Source organism: Haliotis cracherodii, unplaced genomic scaffold, assembly GCF_022045235.1.
Source record: "Haliotis cracherodii isolate W230 unplaced genomic scaffold, xgHalCrac1.p SCAF_13, whole genome shotgun sequence".
Taxonomy (NCBI): Eukaryota; Metazoa; Mollusca; class Gastropoda; order Lepetellida; family Haliotidae; genus Haliotis; species Haliotis cracherodii.
This window is the reverse complement of record NW_027266268.1, coordinates 19,600,012-19,622,696: the sequence shown is the minus strand read 5'-3', so window position 1 is coordinate 19,622,696 and position 22,685 is coordinate 19,600,012. Positions and strand designations below refer to the sequence as shown.

General features: G+C 40.9%; 2 protein-coding genes across 2 annotated transcripts in view; one reads left to right on the top strand and one right to left on the bottom strand.

Moving 5' to 3' along the window:
• LOC139459703 (abnormal spindle-like microcephaly-associated protein homolog) overlaps positions 1–12,635 on the bottom strand; it is a 48,169-nt gene extending 35,534 nt beyond the window's left edge. Inside the window, exons 1-7 of the mRNA XM_071241340.1 lie at positions 11,997–12,635; positions 6,896–10,853; positions 6,279–6,377; positions 5,686–5,835; positions 3,958–4,191; positions 3,159–3,226; positions 1,500–1,641 (exon numbers count right to left, since the gene is read on the bottom strand). Of these exons, the coding sequence (XP_071097441.1) occupies positions 1,500–1,641; positions 3,159–3,226; positions 3,958–4,191; positions 5,686–5,835; positions 6,279–6,377; positions 6,896–10,853; positions 11,997–12,548 (5,203 nt within the window). The 5' untranslated portion in view covers positions 12,549–12,635. The remainder of the gene's footprint in view (positions 1–1,499; positions 1,642–3,158; positions 3,227–3,957; positions 4,192–5,685; positions 5,836–6,278; positions 6,378–6,895; positions 10,854–11,996) is intronic.
• Positions 12,636–12,770: 135 nt separating this feature from the next.
• LOC139459702 (protein SLC31A2-like) lies at positions 12,771–21,535 on the top strand. The gene is made up of 5 exons (XM_071241338.1): positions 12,771–12,939; positions 13,357–13,426; positions 17,772–17,970; positions 19,144–19,259; positions 21,210–21,535. The coding sequence occupies exons 1-5, from the start codon at positions 12,928–12,930 to the stop codon at positions 21,371–21,373; spliced, it is 561 nt and encodes a 186-aa protein (XP_071097439.1). The 5' UTR covers positions 12,771–12,927; the 3' UTR covers positions 21,374–21,535.
• The last annotated feature ends 1,150 nt before the right edge of the window (positions 21,536–22,685 follow it).

Here is a 22,685-nt window from a genome sequence, read left to right as displayed (position 1 = left end):
CCAAGGGACAATCAAAGCATTCAAAGCACATTATCGGAGATTTTTAGTGAGTGCGTTGGTGGACAGAGGCTTGGACCCTGTTGCGTTCCTGAAGACAGTCACAGTGAAGGATGCTATTCTTCACACATCCAAAGCCTGGATGAAGGTGACGCCAGCCACCATCAACAACTGCTGGATGAAGGGCCTTGGACCAGCATTCGGGGTTGACGAAGATTTCGTGGGGTTTCAGGAAGAAGATGTCATCGATGCTGTTCAAAAGTTCCGCGACTATGCTAAGGAGAACAGCATCGATGTAACCCAAGAGACGGCCATGATGTGGAACGCGTGTGATGACAACCTGCCGATTGCAGAACTTCTCAACGACCAAGAGTTGGTTGCCGCAGCAATGCCCGTCGAAATCATCGACGATGAAGAGGAAGAGGAAAACAGCGACAGCGAAAACAGTGTACAGCCAATGGTACCCTCCGTGCGAGATGCCATTAATGGGGCCGAGTTGTTATTGCAGCACTTAGAAAAAACTGACGACAACGAACAGCTACACGTGATACAAGTCCGCTGCATACTGTCACGACTTAGAAACAAGGAACGTGACAGTCAGAAACAATAAAAAATTAGTGACTTTTTTAGAAAATAGAAATGTGTTCATACATTACGTCATTACACACACCAGTTGCATGGTATCAAGAATTTTGAGTGCAATTTTCCCTTTGCATAATTATCATTATTAACAGAACTAAATATATCTCTTATCCACTCAAATCTACGTTTGTGTTTCATTTTTATAAATCGCTCAAGTGACCGTGTAGTTACGCACGTCATGTCAAGGTACATTGTACATAAAGTGCATAAAGAGAGCCGACCGTGTCCGGGTTTTTCATAACTTTGACACGTCATTATTCATTAACCAATCACAGCCTTGGTTGCACATTGGTGTCGTTACAAGGCTGTTTGGCTTTGTAATGTACTGTCATCGATCGATAATGTGAGTAGGTCGGCGATCGGACCAATTTTCTCCCGAAAAACTTAAAATATAACAACATTTATTTAGATTCTACATGTATAACATCCAGTCGTTAAATAATACAGACTACTTTGATTAATTTACACAAAGTATTTTTATTTTTTTACGCATGCAGTTTGAATCATCGTACACGATCAGTGTTACATAGATCTACATGTCCCATGCCACTGTGAAATAATTGCGCCACTGTTCCATTCACCACCATCATTACGTAATGTGAACCTCAGCAAGGAATATCTGTACACCGCTCTTTCCTACACCGCGGGGTCAGTTTCTTGGACCCCGATGACAGCAGTATATCGAAGGTTCACTGTATTTGGTTCAGTAATTTTCAATATTTTGATAAACAGGGACACAAAAAGGTAGTCAGTCTGTCATATCCTTATAACCCATATGCATATTTAACTGAACAGTGTATAAAATGTGATATGATGAACACGTTGACCATTCCAGAACATGTAGAGAGGACATGGCTTACCGTCTCTGTAGAGGTGCGGCACGCTGGGGTGGGCATACTCCTGAGCAATGTCTGGGTTACCAAGGAGACGACACAAGATGTATCGAGACAGGCCAATCACATCACTGTTAGACTGAAGAGGCAGCACCTCACCATATACAGTCTGAAATGTGGATACAAAAACATGATGCATACTTTTGGAAAACCTTCAGGTGATGTTTTTAAAAACATTAATAAATAGATACGATTCTTAATAAAAGTTACGTGATTCAGTTTTGTTTTAGACCACATCAGCAATCTTGCAGGCTTTTGTGCCAAGAAATATCTATAAATACATCTAAAAAAAAAAGTGTCATGGGAAAACACATAATCTGAAAAGCACTGTATGTACAGAGTGAGTGAGTTGGGTTTAACGCCGCTTTTAACAGTATTCCAGTTATATCACGGAGTTTGTATGTACAGAAAGCTGACTGTATGTTGACAAAAGACTGTAATCCCAACCAGACAAGCTTGAACATCATGGCAACATGTTTAAAAAACCTTTCACCTTTGTACCCCACTGTTTGCACTTTGTATGCAAAATAATTTGAAATAAAGTTTTACAAATCAATTTGGCTGACGCCTTGAAGTCTGATTACACAGGACATCAACTTTCTACCAAGAGAGCAGCTGTTTACTCTCTCCATGTCTATCACAGTGACACTAAAGTTAAGGTGGTCATCTTTAAGAAAGTCTTTTAACATGAAAAACACAAGAAACCAAAAGAAAAGGGTTAAGGATTCTGTTCCGAAGGTGACAGTGTAGGTAACAGCGAGAGAGAGAGAGAGAGAGAGAGAAAGAGAGAGAGAGAGAGAGAGAGAGAGAGAGAGAGAGATTCAGTTCAGAGGATTCTGTTCCGAAGGTGACAGTGTAGGTAACAGCGAGAGAGAGAGAGAGAGAGAGAGAGAGAGAGAGAGAGATTCAGTTCAGAGGATTCTGTTCCGAAGGTGACAGTGTAGGTAACAGCGAGTGAGTCAGAGAGAGAGAAAGAGAGAGAGAAAGAGAGAGAAAGAGAGAGAGAGAGAGAGAGAGAGATTCAGTTCAGAGGATTCTGTTCCGAAGGTGACATTGTAGGTAACAGCGAGAGAGAGAGAGAGAGAGAGAGAGAGAGAGAGAGAGAGAGATTCAGTTCAGAGGATTCTGTTCCGAAGGTGACAGTGTAGGTAACAGCGAGTGAGTGAGAGAGAGAGAAAATGATTTTACGCCGCTGTTAGCAATATTCCTGCAATATCATGATAGGGGAAACCAGAAGTGGGCTTCACACATTCTACCCATGTCGGGGAATCAAACCGGGTCTTCAACGTGACGAGCGAACACTTTAACCACTAGGCTACCCCACTGCCCTGGGTAACAGTGAAAGAAACTTCACATTCACAGTACACATAACACCACATATCGTAAACAGTTTGAATTATTCACTGGTTGTTTGGGATGAATGAATGCATATTGTTTTACGCCGCATCAGCAATTTCCCAGCTATTTGCGATTGTCCGGTATGAAACCTCATATTGCTTCACATCATATATGGACACAGCATGTTTCGGGCAAACCAACAAAGGGCAAGTAAAACAGATAGTCCAAGTGCTCTACACATGTTCCTGTTGTAACTGTTTACATGGTTTACGCCAGGGTGGTGATTACCTCGAGGCCGACCCGGAGCCACAGTGGGTTGTAGCAGAGCAGCATGTCCAGGATCCGCTGCTTGATGCCTGAAACAACAAGTTCCTCTTGTACAGCCAGGCACAACATCCAGCACTGGAGAACGTGAATCATCAAGTTGGAACACTATCTACCTGTTTCATATTCATGATATATATTGTAATGCTGAAGTGTGGTTATGTAATGACCTAAGATGACAGCCACACTTTTTACAAATCATATTCCGAGTTTGGACCACTGACAGTCTTCAGCTGATCACCGCGATCACGTAACATCGGATATACAAGTCAACAAATATCGATCTGACTACCTGGCACCCCCATCTCCCAACTGTCTACCCGATACCCTATCTCCCAACTGTCTACCTGACACCCCCCTCTCCCAACTGTCTACCTGACACCCCCCTCTCCCAACGTCTACCCAACACCCCATTTCCCAACTGTCTACCTGCATTACCCAACACCCCATCTCCCAACCGTCTACCCGACACCACATATCCATATGACTACCCGACACCACATCGACACAACATATCCATGTGACTTCCCGACACCCCATATCCATGTGACTACCCCACACCCCATCGACACCACATATTCATCTGACTACCCGACACCACATCGACACAACATATCCATGTGACTACCCGACACCCCATCGACACAACATATCCATGTGACTACCCGACACCCAATCGACACCATATATCCATCTGACTACCCGACACCCCATCGACACCACATATCCATCTGACTACCCGACATCCCACCTCCCCACCAACCTATGTCTGCGTGCACCATCCTGTCTCTCCTGACCGAGATCCTCTTCTTCTCCACCTCATACTCCAGCTTCAGGATGACACTGACAGTTTTCTCTGACTGATACAACTGACATGCTGCGCGGCGGAGACGGTTGAGCCGGCGCCGGGCAGTGTAAGCTCGGATAGACAGCACTTCCTTTGTTGGCGCGAGGCAAGCGGAGGTCTTAATGTCCGTGTTGAGGGTACCAGCATCAACTGGAGTGACACACAAATATTTCTCAACACCCACTCGACTACTGATTGGACACATAGAAACAATAGTCATGTGTACATCACAAAGCATCTTAAGCCTCTATACTTAAAACTTCTTTTTCCAAAACAGTAGATTAGTGGTCAAAATAAAACTACAAATAAAATCTTGCACATATTAAACATCTGGCAAAGTTATAAAATAAGAGTTTACTTTTCATGACAAATCAAAGTATTACCGGTATTTGTTTTACATATTGTCCTGTTTTGTAGATTTTTTTAATTACTGAAATTAGTGAATTTGGAGTCTGTGAACAAATTAATTAAATCAAAACTGCAAAGTATAATTTTGTCTGTCTACAGGATGACATGAATTAACCAAATGTAAACTTAACTGTATATATCAGACAGGCCATAGGTATTACTTCCTCCTGAGATCATGGAGAGATTCATTCAGTGATTTAATACTTATGTGAGTCAGGACCGATGAAAACTGTTTAAACAGCATCAATGGAAATAATAGACACGCACTGGAATGATCTGCCATGTCAAATGCACCCTTTGCGAGTTGAAATTACTTATTTTGAATCAATCACTGGATTGTCTGGTCTAGACTCGATTATTTACAGACCGCCGTCATATAGCTGGAATATTGCTGAGTGCGGCGTAAAACAACAAACCAACCAACCAACTTATTTTGAATATTTTACCTACTCTTTAACCAGGTGGGTGAGGAGAGCACTACATCCACTGTAAAGGGATTTATCTAGGATACCAAACTAAGTGTCCTCTCCTTTGCAGGCATATTTGGGCAAAAGTAATCATTTCTTAATATTCAGAATTTTGTTAGAATGTTCTTATTTTCTCAAATTAGGAGGTATTTTAAATTGTAACAATGTAACAGTGTAAAACTGCGAGTAACGCTTAAGTCCACTTTGTTCGCCCCGTTATCAGATACATACAAGTTACTTCTACAAAGCCATGCCATTGGTTATAAATACAGTAAAAAACTAATGACGGTTATATCGAACTCAAAGGGACCAATAATTTTAGTTCGTTATAATCGTAGTTCGTAATAGTGAGTCAGTGAGTGAGGTTTTATGCCGCTTTTAGCAATATTCCAGCAATATCACGGCGGGGGACACCAGAAATGGGCTTCACACATTGTACCCATGTCGGGAATCGAACCTGGGTCTTCGGCGTGACGAGCGAACGCTTTAACCACTAGGCTACCCGACCGCCCCTAGTTTGTAATAAGAATATATACAGCATATATCACTATATATATACAGCAAATGGGTGGGACCAAAACACATTTCTTTATATCCGTCAGTTCATTATAAGTGTGTTTGTTATAAACGTAGTTTACTGTATATTAAATTATTGTAATTTCAATTTGGGAATATGCACCGACATCGGCTGAAGACAGTGAGAATGTCTGTATAAGTCCCTGACTGTATGAGGACTAGTTTTGTTTATTGTGAACACTGCAGTACGAACCCCTGGTTTTGTTGACCACGTAGTTGTATTCATCAGGTGGCGTGAGGACAAAGTTGAGCCAGTGCACGAAGCCCCGGTCCTGCTTCTCCATCCACCGCTCGTCATAGTACATGTTCTTGGCTGCATATGGAAGAGGATGCCTTGGCATGCCTACAACACAGGACATGTTCTTTACAATGTCAGCGACAGAAATGTAAACGTGCAAGCAAGAATAATTTTAATCAATGAAAACGGTAATTTGAAACGTTTGTCTTGTCACAATATACTGTCACATTCAGTCACACTCATTGGTCACTATAGTTGAAATGGAAGTCAATCAACCATGAGAGTTTCAACTGACAGCCATTCAGAAATTACTTGTGACTTCAGACGCATGAGATAGGGGTCCATCCCTAATGGGTTAATTCATTTCACCATTAGTGAGTGAGTGAGTTAAACTTTAACATCCCATCGGCAATATTTCAGCCCTATCGTGATGCATTAGATATTTAAGCAGTTGTCCCTCTATTTTTGCTGATATTAATAATTATTCTTTTTCATTTTCTAATTCGCCATGTTTCTTTTGTGAAGCAGACTGAGTATAAATCACACACCTTGTTTTCCTTTCTTGACAAGAATCAGCTTGGACTGTGCCAAGCCTTTAACAGGAGGCTTACTTTTCTTGGTCGTCGCTGTTAACCGAGACAGGAATCCTGCAATATGTCAGTCATCAGCTTCATTTCTCACATGTTTATGAAAGAAGATACAGATCATATGCAGTTGTAATGATTTTTATTAAAAAAATTGGTGCAAGTGTGTAGGTGGAGTGTGGGTGTGTGGGAATATATTTAGAATTGGGAGCAGTTTTAGGAAGATAAGGTGGTACCTATGAAACTGATCAACTTTTTTTATATATTGAATTCTTATCATGCTTATTGCATATTAAAAGTCATTTCAAAAAATTGAATTTGGTAAAATAATATTATATAACCTATTACGGGTAGTAGGGGTTTATCTAGGATTCCGAAATAAGTGTTCTTGGCAAGCAAACTGGAAAAAAGTATTTCATAAAAGTATTTTAAAAAAGTATTTTGTTCAAAATAGACAACAGGCTCCCACAAACATTGTCAAATAGTTACCTACAGTAGCTGATAATAACTAAATAAGTGAGTCTCAGTATAATAATGAATGAGGGTATACAGGAACTGTAGCTCACAAAATGATAGCTCACCTGGTCTCTTGGGCTGAGTGTTCTCTGTTGGGTCAGACTTTGACCTCTTCTTGGAGTTCTGCTTCTCACCATTCTCCTTGTCATCTGTCACTGTCAGGGTCCGCTTCTTCGACATCAGATTCAGTCCCCGGGACAGGAGGGGTTTCTTTTCTTGACGCTTCACCTCAGCCTTCACACACTTGTCTTTGTCAGCTGTATCCATGGCGATGAACATCATTCTCCTATTCTCCTTTCCGTCTTTGACCGACTTGCTCGGTGATATATCAGACTTGACGGGTGTCGGTGAAACTTTGGATGCCCTCACCTTCCTCCTCTTCTTCTCTTCCTTTGTCTGTTCATCGGGTGTTGATTTCTTGCTTGCCTTCAGTAAATTCATAGTTTCCTTAATCTCTGGGTTGCAAGGCTCCAGTCCAGTTTCCACAACCTTTTGTTGAGTGTGAGTGATCGGGGGAATATTTTCAGCATTTTCATTCCTTTCAAATACAGATTCATTCATGCTCAGCTCTTCTTGACAAACTGGTTCTTCAAATGTTTCCTTTGCTTCGTGGTCAGGTGTTTTTTCAAAAACATCAACTGACATAGATAGGCTGCCATCATCAGATGTGAATTCATGCGTGACTTGAATCGGTTTGTTTTCTCTCATTGATTCATTGTCAGGCAATTTATCAAATAGGTCAATAGATTTAGACCGACTTGTATCAGACATTTCTGATGTGAGTTTCCCAGCCTCCATAATCGGTTCATCAGCAACCTTCTTTGATCGGTCAGATGAGTTTTCAAACAGGTCAACAGATTTGGACTGACTTGAATCCGACATTTCAGACACACTTTTCCTTGCTTCCAACGAGTCCGCAGAGTAGACACTGCTAGCGGATGTGACGGAGGAGACACTTGCTCCTCGCTGTTCCTCCAACTCACCGACCACTAGACTGTCCTGTTCCTCATTATCCAACGGGGGAAACAGACGACGAGGGTTGGCAGACACGTCAAGGACTTTAGGCTTCAAGATGACTTGGGTTGACCTGCGCGAGTTCTCTGAGGAAGGACTACTTGGAATAGCAGTTGGTGTGACAGAGAACATGGGGGATGTGATGGTGTAGGAGTTGGAGCGAGCTCTTCCTTGAGGGCTGCTAGTGACTTCCCATGAGCGTGTCTGCTCCTGCATAGCCTGCATTTCTGACACATTAATAATTTTCTCGTAAGTGTCAACCTTCTTGAAACTGTAGTTGGCGTTCTCACTTTCAACAGCCGTACCCAGTATCTTCTTCCTCTTGCAGTAGCCTTCTTTGGACTCAGAAACATTCACAAAGGTCTCTTCCTTAGCAGCAACAACAAACTGACCGTCTGCTTCTTCTTCTGTCTTTCCTGTGTCTTTAACAGTTGCTTTGGTAGCCTCTATGAGGGCATCTGACGGCCGGGACTTGGTGACGGTCAGTGTTATCCTCCTGGTCACCTCCACATCGGGACTGGATGGGATTCTACTTGGGGAACCGATATCCCTGAAGATGGAGGACAGGACTGGGCTTTTGCTGGGTGACATGGGGTCTGCTCCAAACAGCTTCTTGCCAGAGAATCTCCGGTTGTTTCCATTCAGAGATGGATCTTTAGAAAATATGCCACTAATACTTGCTTGAGTAAAGGACTTTGGTGTGTCATTGACTTTGGATGTCATAGACAACCCTTCCCCCGATACAGACTCTGGGATAACAGAGAGAGACTGACGCTCCTTTGTGACAGTCATTGACATCCGACCAACACAAGACTCCCCTACAAATACATTGTTAAACATCTTGGATGGAGAGCCAAATTCTACTTTTTCCAAACTGGACAATATCTGCTGTTCCTTCACCAAATCATCTGTCATGGTTAATTCTGAATGGGCCTTTTCTGCATCATTTACGGAAGACATTCCTCGTAGATCCTTGGCTTCTTCATCAGCGAACAATTGTTTCCCAGATCCTCTCCTAACATCTGACATTTCTACTGAAGGTCTTTCTTTCGTTACAGTCGCTGATGAGATTTGTTCAAGCTCAACAATTTTCGTTTTTTCATCAGCAAACAGTTGTTTGCCAGATCCTCGCCTTGCATCTGACAATTGCACTGAAGGCTTTTCTTTTGTGACAGTTGCTGATGAGTTTTGTTCAAACTCATTCCCATCAACAGCAAACAAACATTTCCCCGAAACTCTCCGTTCTTCAGTGACTTCCATGAAAGGTCTGTCTTTAGTGACAGTGGCAGATGAGTCCTTGACATCCTCCTCTGCGAACAACTGCCTCCCAGAAGACCGTTCCATGTCACTAGTCATCATGAATGGTCTGTCTTTGGTAATGGTGGCAGAGGAGTTCTGATTGCCAACAGATGCTTCACACCCCACATCATCATCACTTTGGTTCTCCTTCATCTCAGCATCAGAAGCTTCAACACTTGTCAGGAATACTTCTGTTCTTGTCTTCCTTGTTTTCTTTACAAGAGACTCTCCATTACCGCTGCTCCTCCGCCTTACCTTACTATGAGACTTGGACATCGTCTTCTGCTCCAGTTGACCAGCCTTGTGGATATTGGTGAACCTCTGAGACCTTGTCATCTTCTTTTGTCCTTTGGGAGGTTCTTGTTTTTGGGGAGACACTTTCTTTGAGACCTGTTTCTTCTTTGACACCAAGAAGGTTGCTCGTCGGGGGCTTGGTTCATTGGGAGCGCCGGAGAACATTTCTTTATCTGCTTTCTTTGAAACGAATGTTGCTCGTCTAGAAGATGACAGAGTTGGCGCAAACACTCCTGTCTTCTTTGTACAGTTTGTGGAGGTCTGTCTTGTTGTTTTACTAGCCACAGTAAACTTGACATTTTGTGTCTTCATGCTTTCTCGCTCAAGCCTCTTCTCATAAAGGCTTGTCCTCACAGACTTCAACTGCTTCACGATAATGTCATGAGGTACAGAGCCATTCAAGACCGATCCAGGACTGGGAATGCGAGAGAATCGACGATCATCAAGCGAATCATTTCTAGTCGAGCTAAGCTCTTCAAGAAATGAGTTTGGACTGATGATACTTTTTTCAAAGTCGTCATGGCTGAAATCTGGAGTTGTGTCGAAATATGGCTTCCCAGGAGTAGCGCCAATTCCAGAGATTCTTGAAGCAAGGGAATCATTCAGAAAACTGTCAGGTGACAAGTACCTTTTCTCCGATTTATCAGGATCGGAAATCCTTAGCGGACTCATCTTCTGTGGAGTCCATGATTTACGAGGCTTGCGAATAACACTTCTTCCCTCTGTATCCTTAGTCTCTTTCCTGTCCAATGGTTGCCGGAATACCAGTGAGTCATTCAAAAAACTGTCAGGCGACAAATACTCCTTCTGCGACTCAACCTGCTCTGTAGTTCGTAGATCATTTGTTCGTGATGGTGTTGCTGTCTTCTGTGGGTCTTTCACAGTTTCTCGGACCTCAACGTCTATTGTTTCTTTCCTATCTAAGACAGAGAACTTCACATCAGGGCCTCTTGGTTCAAGCTTCGCCATATCTTTTGTTTTTGCTTCATTGGGTCGCTTGATAACCACTTCTCTCAGAGGGGAGGTCTGCATGATAGAACAACAGGAATCCACAAGATGAATATTTTCAGTCTCGGCAGTAGGAATGGGGCTGAAATCAGAGACGGGAAGTGTGGGGGAGCATCCTAAGTCAGCCATCTTGTTATATACACTTGATCGGCAGATGGACGAGTTGGCATCTTTAGTGATGGCTGTTGACTCCAGACGTGGTGGAGGGAAGGCTTGGTGCTGCCTTCTGTTCTCGTCATTCTGGTTTTGAACATGGGTGTTTTCTTGAAGGACACGAAACTTCCCAGGAATGAATGGCTCTTTCTCAGCTTCCTGTGGACTGTAGTTGTCACGGATACAGGCAAGCCCTGGAGTGTGGAGGATGGAGAAGGGGCGTTTTACTTTGGCACCAAGCAATCCTTTCTTCTGCTGAAATGGTAGAAGATTTTGTTACCGCCTTGCCAAGTTGGTGTACTTTTATGGCTACCATGATTAATTTTCAGTGTCATTCATTCTGTTCATTTACAAAAGCCACCATTTTTGTTTTTAGCTCCTCAAAGCATATCTCATGCATATAACAGGGAATAACAATTAACTAGAGTAGATCAACTCATCCCCACAATCCTGTCAAAGTGTGATCACCTAAAGTCTAGATGAATCCCTCTATACAATGTACACACAAATTCGCAGCTGTACAAAAAAATATAAAATTATTGACACATTTATCCTACGAGCCTGAAGCATTTGCATAAATAGAAATTTCTTGTTGACCCTTGTATCCTTTTCATCCTTGTAAGTTACCAGGTTACATGAACGAAATGAAGATTCCAGGCTAGAATTGGTCTTCAGCAACCCATGCTTGTCATAAGAGGTCATGCTTGTCATAAGAGGTGACTAACTGACTTGTTTCAAGCATCCCAATAATTATTGCATAGATAAATGTTGATGTCAGTCACTGCCTATTCTAGTCCAGACACTATTATTTACAGACTGCTGTCATATAGCTGGAATATTGTTGAGTGTTGTTAAACAACAAACAAACCAAAACCAGGTTACATGGGGCAAGAACCAAAAATATTTGTATACAGCTACTAATTTCTGTAGCTGGGTATGCAATGAAATGCATAATGGTGAGTGAGTATGGTTTTACGCCGCTTTTAGCAATATTCCAGCAATATCAAGGCGGGGAACACCAGAAATGGGCTTCACACAATGTACCCATGTCGGGAATCGAACCCGGGTCTTTCGGCGTGACGATCAAGCGAACGCTTTAACCACTAGGCTACCTGACCGTCCCAAATACATAATGGCTTCAGTCTACTGACTCACACGACTTGGACAAAAACAAGCAAGACATAGCACTAATTGCAATTCAAAACAACAAATAGAATATTATATTGATAGGGTCTACATAATCATGATAATTAATGAACATGATGAAGAATGTAGACCTATATTGATCAGGGTATTTATCCAGGTACATGGGCGTTATCATATTTGCGGGATTTGAAAAATTGTCTCAGCAGTAGAAATTTTGTGGTAATGGTGATTTGGTATACAAAATATACATACCCCCTTTTTAGCAGGTTTCGGGGATTCAGCACAGCCGAGGAGAAAAGCCTGAAGTCGGTAGGCAGAATCCACCCTGAACAAAATCATTTCACGAACATTGCCATCTTCTTCAGGGGTCCAGGAAAATGTTATAACAACGCTCTCTAGAGCTGGAACTGTAAACGATTTTGAGTCAACTTCAAATTTCTTTTTGTGTGGAAATTTCTCAATAACGACACTTTGCTCATAGTCGTGGACATTTTTCACAAGGAGGTGTCGATGTCTTGATTTTCCAAGTTTGATTTTACCGAATGTAATTTTGGGAGGATTCGTAAAGTGTGTCAACAGAAGGGTTTCCATATTTTCCATGCTTTTTCTTTTTCCACCTCCCGAGGAACGTCTTTTCTTCTTTTCACAGGCGATCTCTAATTTAGTTGCTGGTGGGGTTTCAAACCATGATTTTCTACTCCGTCGCCTGCTTGGCGTGGCTGTCTGCTCCAAGTCATCACATACATTGTTCAGCGATTGCCAAGCCGAATCGACAGTAACACTACTAACGGGATTCTTATCCATGATGGCGGATATCAAATCTTATCTTCTTACCGTTTGTTCCATCTCCTCTCTAAAATCCTAACACACACATACCCATGTGTGTTGGACTTGGTGTTTGTGTTCGAATTTCGAACCGTTCTGCATGCATCCAATCAAATCGTATGTCTATTACGAATTCGACCAATCACGTGCATGTTTACATACAACCTTAAGGTCGGGCACCTGATCAGTCAATCAGTCACATGATCTGAAAATGGCTGACATTTTATCTAAACATTTCCCGTTAGACTGTCGTGGTTAAGATATATTGTTTATCTCGTCTCTTTTCGTCCTAATGGCCTGACATGTGCCATTTTATTTAGATCCATTTGAAGCTAAGCCGGATTATAACAAGACCATTATGAATATGCCCGTAAGTACATGTGGTGTTATTGATTAAAATATAACGATACTAATAATCCAGTATCGATACGTGATATACTAAAGGACTATATTGATACCCATTTTATGTAGTCCAGTGTGTTTCCGGTCTATGTCTAGACGTCAGTGTCCGAGATATGACATGTCAGGTGGTTATTAGAGTAATAATTCGTTTGATTGATGAGTACACCTAAAAATGTTACTTTGATAGTCGACAAATAAAATGGTTTTGAATTGCGTGATAGGACTGTCAACTGACCCGACCCTGTGTCTATATTTAAAACTATATTAATATAGCCGAATTTTGCTTGTAAAATTTTTAACCACTGACTAATAGATATCCAGTATGTTCATCATCATGCAATCTGTCTGTGTCTGAGTTTCTGTGTCTTTACATTACAATACACAGACATACTTCTTCACGACCACGGAGCTGCAAAACTTCTTGTTCAAGAATCTTAACATATCAGGAGCAAAAGGTGAGTAATTTTAGGAATAATATTATGACTTAATTATTACCTAGTTGCCATGTTGATTTACTTTTATTTTATTTGCATGGCTCAAGTATGAAGTATTTGATATAAGTGTTGACAACATAAGATCTTTTTTATGTTGTTATTACTTAATATAAGTCTATCTATTTATGTTATCTAGCTTGTGTCTGGACTGGCTCAAGAGCCATTGGCCTGCAAGAAATGTCAGTAAAAAGTCTCAAATATGAATTAAACATTTCCCATGTTTATAGGGAACAGGTCAAAAGGGCCACATTCACCCTATTGAAAACAGCCACACCAAAAAATTAAAAAGGTCACAAACCCTAGTCAAAATGGCCACACTAAAAAGTTAAAATGGCCACATGATAAATAGTGTTATAATTTATATTTGTTTGTTCTATTAATTTCCTTAATCCAATTTAAGTAAACTTTGATACTGTGCTGACTGACCTTGGATCATTAGTGAAAGCTGTGTGTGTTTGTCTTTACTAAGTTTTTGAAACACATACAGTAAACTATGGTTGAACAAACTCAATCGACCTCCAATTTTTGTTTGTAATAACCGTAGTTCATTATAAGCATATATAGCATATATACAACAAATGTCCGGGACTAAAAAATAAGTTTGTTATATCAGTCAGTTCATTATAAGTGTGTTCGTTATAAACGAATGATATGATTCAGTGTCAGAGTGATGGGTATGGTCAAGGGGTGGAGCTTATGACTTGCATCACTTGCCACTCACCATGCTTGCTAGGTGTGAACAGTGTAGCCAAACTGTCGTAACTGAGTGTTTTTACATGTAAATAAGCTCGTTAAGCTTGGCGTCGAAAGTTGATTGATCATGTAGTTATTTCTAATTAGTGTTTTTACATGTAAGCAAATGGTAAGTAAGCTTGGCATGGAAAGTTGATTGATCATTTAGTTACTTCTAATTGAGTGTTTTTACATGTAAGTAAGCTTGGCATGGAAAGTTGATTGATCATTTAGTTATTTCTAATTGAGTGTTTTTACAAGTCAGTGCAGCAATAATCAATTTGTGGGAAAGTTCCAGCTTGTGCCAACCCTGGTCAAGGAAGCCTCTCCAAGTGAGACTAGTGCACAAGCACACCCTGGCATCTCTAAGGAAATCTATGTCCAGATGAATTTCTACCCATTTGTGCAGATCTGAATGGCCCTTGTCACAGTGAAGACTAATATGAAATATAAAATGGAACTCTGTTAGTGCTGCTCAAAAGACGTGCTATTTGATGCTGATGCCTAAACTACCGTTTAAGATACTGGTTATGAAATGAATAAAAATATGAAACAAACAACATGTTTAATTTTAAGTTTAGGAGGTGGCCATTTTGACCTTTTCATGTGGCCATTTTGATTAGGGGTTTGTGAATACAATGTAAAAATACTTTTGAATTTAACCAAATTATGAGGCAAGTTCAAATTTTAAAGTATTTTTTTTCCCAATTTGCTGGATATAGTTGTGTTGTCCAATCAGTAGACACTACAGTCAGTTTGACTCCAAATGAGAACGATGAATTGCAAAATAATAAGTGTATGACCTTACTTGACCATGAATACCCTGTACCCAACAAAATCTGAATTTTGTTTATTTTAAGACCCATGATGGATGAAGTTCTTTAAGAAACTATCATGTAATTTTGTATAGAAATGTGTACATGACACTATGGATGAACAATAATAAAGAAGTTGTTCATCCATAGAACTTGTCTTACTTCATGTAGAGTATACATGTTTTTTCTCAGTTCTTTAATATATTCCCTTAGTCATTGTTAGTCAGGAAATAAAAAGTAAGTAATAAGTCTTTCCATGCTCATGAAAAAATAGCTGATGAAACTCTTCGTGACTGTTAAGATCAGTCACCTTGTTTCATAAGTACCGGTACAAAGGTATTTGGGATGTCAGCATTATTTGTTCCTCAAATGCAGTGTGTGATATAGTCTCCAACTATTGCTAGCCAGGTGGGCTAGCTAGCTAGCCCCAAAAGTTTCTAATACTATTCTGTTTCAAAATTCACAACTTAAATATGCAACAGTTTATTTTTCCAGAAGTTTGATTCTGCGGGTATTATAAAATAAACCAAAATTGAAATTCATTAGTCAAATATTTTTATTTTAATCCGGTGACATTTCAGTATCTCTGATCTCGCAACCTTCATTTGTTACGGATATTAATTGTATTTAGTATTTTTGATGGTCATATTTTCTCCAAAAATGGGAGAAATCCATGATAGGCTATTATGGCCTAGTTTGAAATAAATAAATGTACTCAAAGTTCATTTACCATCACTAGAAAGTCAAGCCAATACTTTTCTTATTTCATTTTATGCAGTGTTGCGAATAGCTGGAAGATTGCTGATGCAGCCTTAAGCTGTAACCAATGATAATCAAAATATTGTCGACCCGTGAAGATCCGGGGTAGAATAGGTCTTCAGCAACCCATGCTTGCCGTTAAAGGTGACTATGCTTGTCGTAAAAGGCGACTAACAGGATAGACTTGGTTGATATATGTCATCGATCCCAATTGCACGGATCGATGCTCATGATGTCAATCACTGGATTGTCTGGTCCAGACTCGATTATTTTACAGACCACCATCATATGGCTGGAATATTTAGCTGTGTCATCTGTTGGGCTCTGATGGGTATTCAGAGCTCCAGATAACTTTTTGAGCAATTGAGTTTTTACTTGACAGTTTCTATTTCAATTGGGTTATTACATTTTTCATTGGGTAATCAATATTTTTTCACTCGTCTATTCCTCACTCTTTGGGTTTTTTCCCAAAATGAATAAACATTTTGAGATTTGAAAGAAATAAAAACATGTTTTAGATGTATACAATGGTTCTAAATATAGGCTTGACTCGGAAAGTAAATTAGCTCGTAATTGGGTTTCTGAAACTAGCTCCGTTGTACGCATGCTGAAAAAGCTTCATTGGGTATTTACACATGCTGTTTTTATAATTTGAGTTTTTCATTTATGACATGCGTTCCTGTATGCAAGTTTATTGAAAGTAATTTGGTTTTGAATATTTTGGGGGGACATTTTACGCAAATACGCAGCTTTCTGAAGCCCTGGGTACTAAAGTACTCAGGCATCGGTCAGGTTTAGATGGATTCAAGTCCTATGTCAAGGTGATAGATGTTATAAACATGGTAGATTTTGGACAAGGTATGTTTGGTAGACGTGGTTGAAAAGGTAGACATAAACAAATAAACAAGGGAGATATGGTAGACATTGTGTACATGCTAGACAATGTAGATATTGTGTAAAAGATAGACGTAGATATTATGTAAAAGGTAGACGTGGTAGATATTGTGTGAAATGTAGATATGGTAGATATTGGGTAAAAGATAGACGTAGATATTGTGTACAATGTAGACGTAGATATTGTATAAAAGATAGACGTAGATATTGTGTAAAAGATCGATGTAGATATTGTGTAAAAGGTAGACGTAGATATTGTGTTAAAGGTAGACGTAGATATTGTGTAAAAGATAGACGTAGATATTGTGTACAATGTAGACGTAGATATTGTATAAAAGATAGACGTAAATATTGTGTAAAAGATAGACGTAGATATTGTGTAAAAGGTAGATGTAGATATTGTGTAAAAGATAGACGTAGATATTGTGTAAAATGTAGGCGTAGATATTGTATAAAAGATAGACATAGATATTGTGTAAAAAGTAGATGTGGTAGATATTGTGTGTAAAAGGTAGACATGGTAGATATTGTGTGAAATGTAGATGTGGTAGATATTGTGTAAAAGATAGATGTAGATATTGTGTAAAAAGTAGATGTGGTAGATATCGTGTGTAAAAGGTAGACATGGTAGATATTGTGTGAAATGTAGATGTGGTAGATATTGTGTAAAAGATAGATGTAGATATTGTGTACAATGTAGACGTAGATATTGTGTAAAAGATAGACGTAGATACTGTGTAAAAGATAGACGTAGATATTGTGTACAATGTAGAGGTAGATATTGTGTAAAAGATAGACGTAGATATTGTGTAAAAGGTAGATGTAGATATTGTGTAAAAGATAGATGCAGCTATTGTGTAAAAGGTAGACGTAGATATTGTGTAAAAGGTAGACGTAGCTATTGTGTAAAAGGTAGACGTAGATTTTGTGTAAAAGATAGACGCAGCTATTGTTTAAAAGATAGACGCAGCTATTGTGTAAAAGGTAGACGTAGATATTGTGTAAAAGATAGAAGTAGATATTGTGTAAAAGATAGACTTGGTAGACACAGTACAATGTAGATGTTGTAGAGAGCAATGCTAACCTCACACTGTGTTGGTCTCCAGGCTTCGTGGTGCTGTGTCTACTGATGTTCCTCATCATGGCACTTTTCGAGGGAGTCAAGCTGGTGAAGATTTTCTTCGAGCTGAAAGTGAAGCAGGATCCGCTGACATACAGTCAGACGGACAGCTCGGCTGAAGACAAGGAGGGCTTGTTGTCCTCGCTGATGTTCCCTGCTGACATTGGCCAGATCAGGAGGAGAAGGTGAGTCTTCTATAAAACTCTTACTCTTAGTCCAGAGTTAGAAGTTAGCACAAGCCTGTTGTTTATGGTGTTTTTTTGGTTTGGTTTGTTGTTTAACGGCGCACTCAGCAATATTCCAGCTCTATGACGGCGGTCTGTAAATAATCAAGTCTGGACCAGACGATCCAGTGATTAATATCATGAGCATCAATCCACGCAATTAGGATCAATGACATGCATCAACCAAGTCAGTGAGCCTGACCACCCGATCACATTAGTCGCCTTTTACGACAAGCATAGTCGCCTTTTACGACAAGCATGGGTTGCTGAAGACCTATTCTACCTCATATCTTCACGGGTCTAAAACAATCTCACTCACTATGCTACATCAGCTCTTTATGTGATAAAGTATATACCATGGTTACATCGTCTAAATGTATACTTTCTAGTGATGGGTGGGGGTATGGGTAGCTCAGGTGCTGCAATGTGTTGTGCAGAGTTATGTCCCTTAGGTACCTAAGAAATCTATGATCATGGGTTCAAATCATGGTTTGCTCCAATTGTGTTTCTGGTTTTGTCAATGGGTTTCATCAAAGTGGTAAAAGTCTTTATCGTATAATGGGTAGGTTTCTCAGCAGGATAAAGCCAACGGTTAAAAACGATATCCGTTGGGGTCATATGCGGATAGAGATGCAAATATCAAAGGTCAAGTAGGGACTACTTTCACTGTTTATTAACAAACATGGCGTCGCCCTCGTCATTCGGCGATTGAGTCAGAATTAACCATCGGTAATCTGGATAAACTACAGAGATAATTGCTTTCATTATCAAAAGAACAGTCTAATATACTGAAAATCAGTGTTTAACTGTGACGAAGCTAAGGCATTCTATGAGTTTGGGCAACTTTGGAGATATAAATTTCGACGCAATTTTGCGAGGGCACGAGGCCTAGCCAAGCGGGATCAGTAGCCATATCTGCTTGTAGACCTCTGCGGCTTGAACCTTTCTTCCCACATTGAGATGACATACTATGATATAACTGAAATGCTGTTCAAAGCAGCATTAACCTCAATTCACTCACTCACTCACTGTCGTGATTGGTATTTTGATGCTTAGAACTGATTTCAGATTAAGAATTTGAGGAAATAAGAGTCATGATAAATGCTTTTGATGATGATGATGATTATATTTCAGAATGAAGTACCATTTTCTGGGCTGCATGTCCCACATGTTCAACATGATCATCGCCTACCTCATTATGCTGGCCTTCATGTCGTACAGTGTGTGGGTCGGGATCGCTATCACGCTCGGTGAGTCTCCAGTAGTACAGTGTGTAGGTCGAGATCACGATCACGCTCGGTGAGTCTCCAGTAGTACAGTGTGTGGGTCGGGATCACGATCACGTTCGGTGAGTCTACCAGTAGTACAGTGTGTGGGTCGGGATTGCCATCACGCTCAGTGAGTCTACCAGTAGTACAGTGTGTGGGTCAGGATCGCCATCACGCTCGGTGAGTCTACCAGTAGTACAGTGTGTGGGTCGGGATTGCCATCACGCTCGGTGAGTCTGCCAGTAGTACAGTGTGTGGGTCGGGATCACCATCACACTCGGTGAGTCTGTCAGTAGTACACTGTGTGGGTCGGGATCACCATCACACTCGGTGAGTCTGCCAGTAGTACAGTGTGTGGGTCGGGATCACCATCACACTCGGTGAGTCTGTCAGTAGTAGTGTGTGGGTCGGGATCGCCATCACACTCGGTGAGTCTGCCAGTAGTACAGTGTGTGGGTCGGGATCGCCATCACACTCGGTGAGTCTGTCAGTAGTAGTGTGTGGGTCGGGATCGCCATCACACTCGGTGAGTCTGTCAGTAGTAGTGTGTGGGTCGGGATCGCCATCACGCTCGATGAGTCTACCAGTAGTACAGTGTGTGGGTCAGGATCGCCATCACACTCGGTGAGTCTACCAGTAGTACAGTGTGTGGGTCGGGATCGCCATCACACTCGGTGAGTCTACCAGTAGTACAGTGTGTGGGTCGGGATCGCCATCACGCTCGGTGAGTCTACCAGTAGTACAGTGTGTGGGTCGGGATCGCCATCACGCTCGGTGAGTCTACCAGTAGTACAGTGTGTGGGTCGGGATCACCATCACGCTCGGTGAGTCTACCAGTAGTACAGTGTGTGGGTCGGGATCACCATCACACTCAGTGAGTCTACCAGTAGTACAGTGTGTGGGTCGGGATCGCCATCACGCTCGGTGAGTCTACCAGTAGTACAGTGTGTGGGTCGGGATCGCCATCACACTCGGTGAGTCTACCAGTAGTACAGTGTGTGGGTCGGGATCGCCATCACGCTCGGTGAGTCTACCAGTAGTACAGTGTGTGGGTCGGGATCGCCATCACGCTCGGTGAGTCTACCAGTAGTACAGTGTGTGGGTCGGGATCGCTATCACGCTCGGTGAGTCTACCAGTAGTACAGTGTGTGGGTCGGGATCGCCATCACGCTCGGTGAGTCTACCAGTAGTACAGTGTGTGGGTCGGGATCGCCATCACGCTCAGTGAGTCTACCAGTAGTACAGTGTGTGGGTCGGGATCGCCATCACGCTCGGTGAGTCTGCCAGTAGTACAGTGTGTGGGTCGGGATCGCCATCACGCTCGGTGAGTCTACCAGTAGTACTGTGTGTGGGTCGGGATCGCCATCACGCTCGGTGAGTCTGCCAGTAGTACAGTGTGTGGGTCGGGATCGCCATCAAGGTCGGTGAGTTTACCAGTAGTCAAGTCGCCCTTGTGGGGTTAGAATACACCCCTACCAACCCATGCTGGTCATAAATGTGTGGATCGCCATCACACTCGGTGAGTGTACCAGTAGTCAAGCAGTCCCTGTGGGGTTAGAATACACCCCTACCAACCCATGCTGGTCATAAATGTGTGGATCACCATCACACTCGGTGAGTGTACCAGTAGTCAAGCAGTCCCTGTGGGGTTAGAATACACCCCTACCAACCCATGCTTGTCATACAGTGTGGGCTACTGGGTGTTCGTCTATGTTTAGATGACTATATTGTGTTATCCACAGGATCTGGTGTAGGCTACTTGTTGTTCGGCTATGTTAAAGATGACTATATTGTGTTATCCACAGGATCTGGTGTAGGCTACTTGTTGTTCGGCTATGTTAAAGATGACTATATTGTGTTATCCACAGGATCTGGTGTAGGCTACTTGTTGTTCGGCTATGTTAAAGATGACTATATTTGTGTTATCCACAGGGTCTGGTGTGGGCTACTGGGTGTTCGGCTATGTTCAACAGCATATGGTAGAACGATACAGAAAACTGAACCAACTGCAGATGATGACAATAAAAGATCAAGAGCGTGAAGAGGAGTGTGCAGCCATCAACACTACAGTACAGCCCGAACATTGTCACATGTGACGGGCCGGGGCTATCTCAGGAAGGGCGGGGCTTAGGATGATTGGCAGCTTATTTCATAAGTACTATTCATACTTAGCCAGATATTTTGATAAGAGGACAAATTTTATGATATTGATAATTGTGATTGTTTTAATTTTAATTTATGAAGTATGGGTGTATGGGTTATGATAACAATGAAAGAATAAAATGAATTAGTCACATGAATAAGGAAGATGTTGAAATTAGGAATCTACGTGCTGCGTGTTAAAAGTAGGTGTCAATTGTCACATTGTTTCATGTCAACCATTTTATGTTTTTCCTTAGTCTGTTATCAGAGCTACAGATAAGCTGTGTATTTGCGTAAAATACCCCCCAAAACTATTCAGAACCCAATTACTTTCGATTAATTTGTGTACAGAAACGCATGCATTAAATGGAAAACTCAATTGTTTGAAAACAGCTCTTGTACATACCCAATGAATCCTTTTCAGTATGCGTACAACGGAACTAATTTCCGAAACAAAATTACGAGCTAATTTACTTTCTGAGTCAAGCCTGTATTAAGAAAAGTTTTATAGATCTAAAACATTATTTCACATTGTTTTTGTAATCTCAAAATGCTTACTCATTTTGAGAAAAACCCAATAGAGTGATGAATAGATGAGTAAAAAAATATTGGTTACCCAATGAAAAATGTAATAACCCAATTAGAAGAGAAACCTTTGAGTAAAAACTCAATTGCTCAAATATTTATCTGGAGCTCTGTGTCATACAGCCCCTGAAACAAATATATACAAAATAGACCATGCAAGTCTATAATAGTGGCAAGTCTAGATTACTGCAGTATTTGAAAATGAAGAGCCTCTGGGCTCCTTTTTACTATATTTTGGTAAGATAATTTAACAACTGTTTTTTTCTGTAAGTTCATTACAGAGACTAGATGTTTGTCTAGTTTTTCCTTTCACAAACGGAATATTTTTTTCAGTATTACGTTTGCATGCTCTAGTCATTTGCAGGCTGTATAATCATCTAATAATAACAATACATTGTATGGACTCCACCAACACTAGAATACTCATGGAGTCCACTACGGTACTGTACAGTCCATGCTTTGATGATCTTATATAAATATATACTCATTATAATTGGAATATTACAATTACCATATTCAATGTAATAAGCGCCCCATTCTAATAAGCGCCCATGGCGATATTTGCTAATATATTGGCTAGTGAACAATCCCAATTAGCACCACAAGAATTATGTACACAAGACTTATTTATTCGCGTATAATACGCACTTGTTTGTTATATCCACCCTTAATTATGGGCAA

Excerpts from the sequence above, each read along its gene's own strand:
- LOC139459702 (XM_071241338.1), top strand. Across the intron at positions 13,427-17,771 it reads TAACATATCAGGAGCAAAAG|GCTTCGTGGTGCTGTGTCTA; the intron begins GTGAGTAATTTT and ends GTTGGTCTCCAG. Across the intron at positions 19,260-21,209 it reads CGGGATCGCTATCACGCTCG|GGTCTGGTGTGGGCTACTGG; the intron begins GTGAGTCTCCAG and ends TGTTATCCACAG.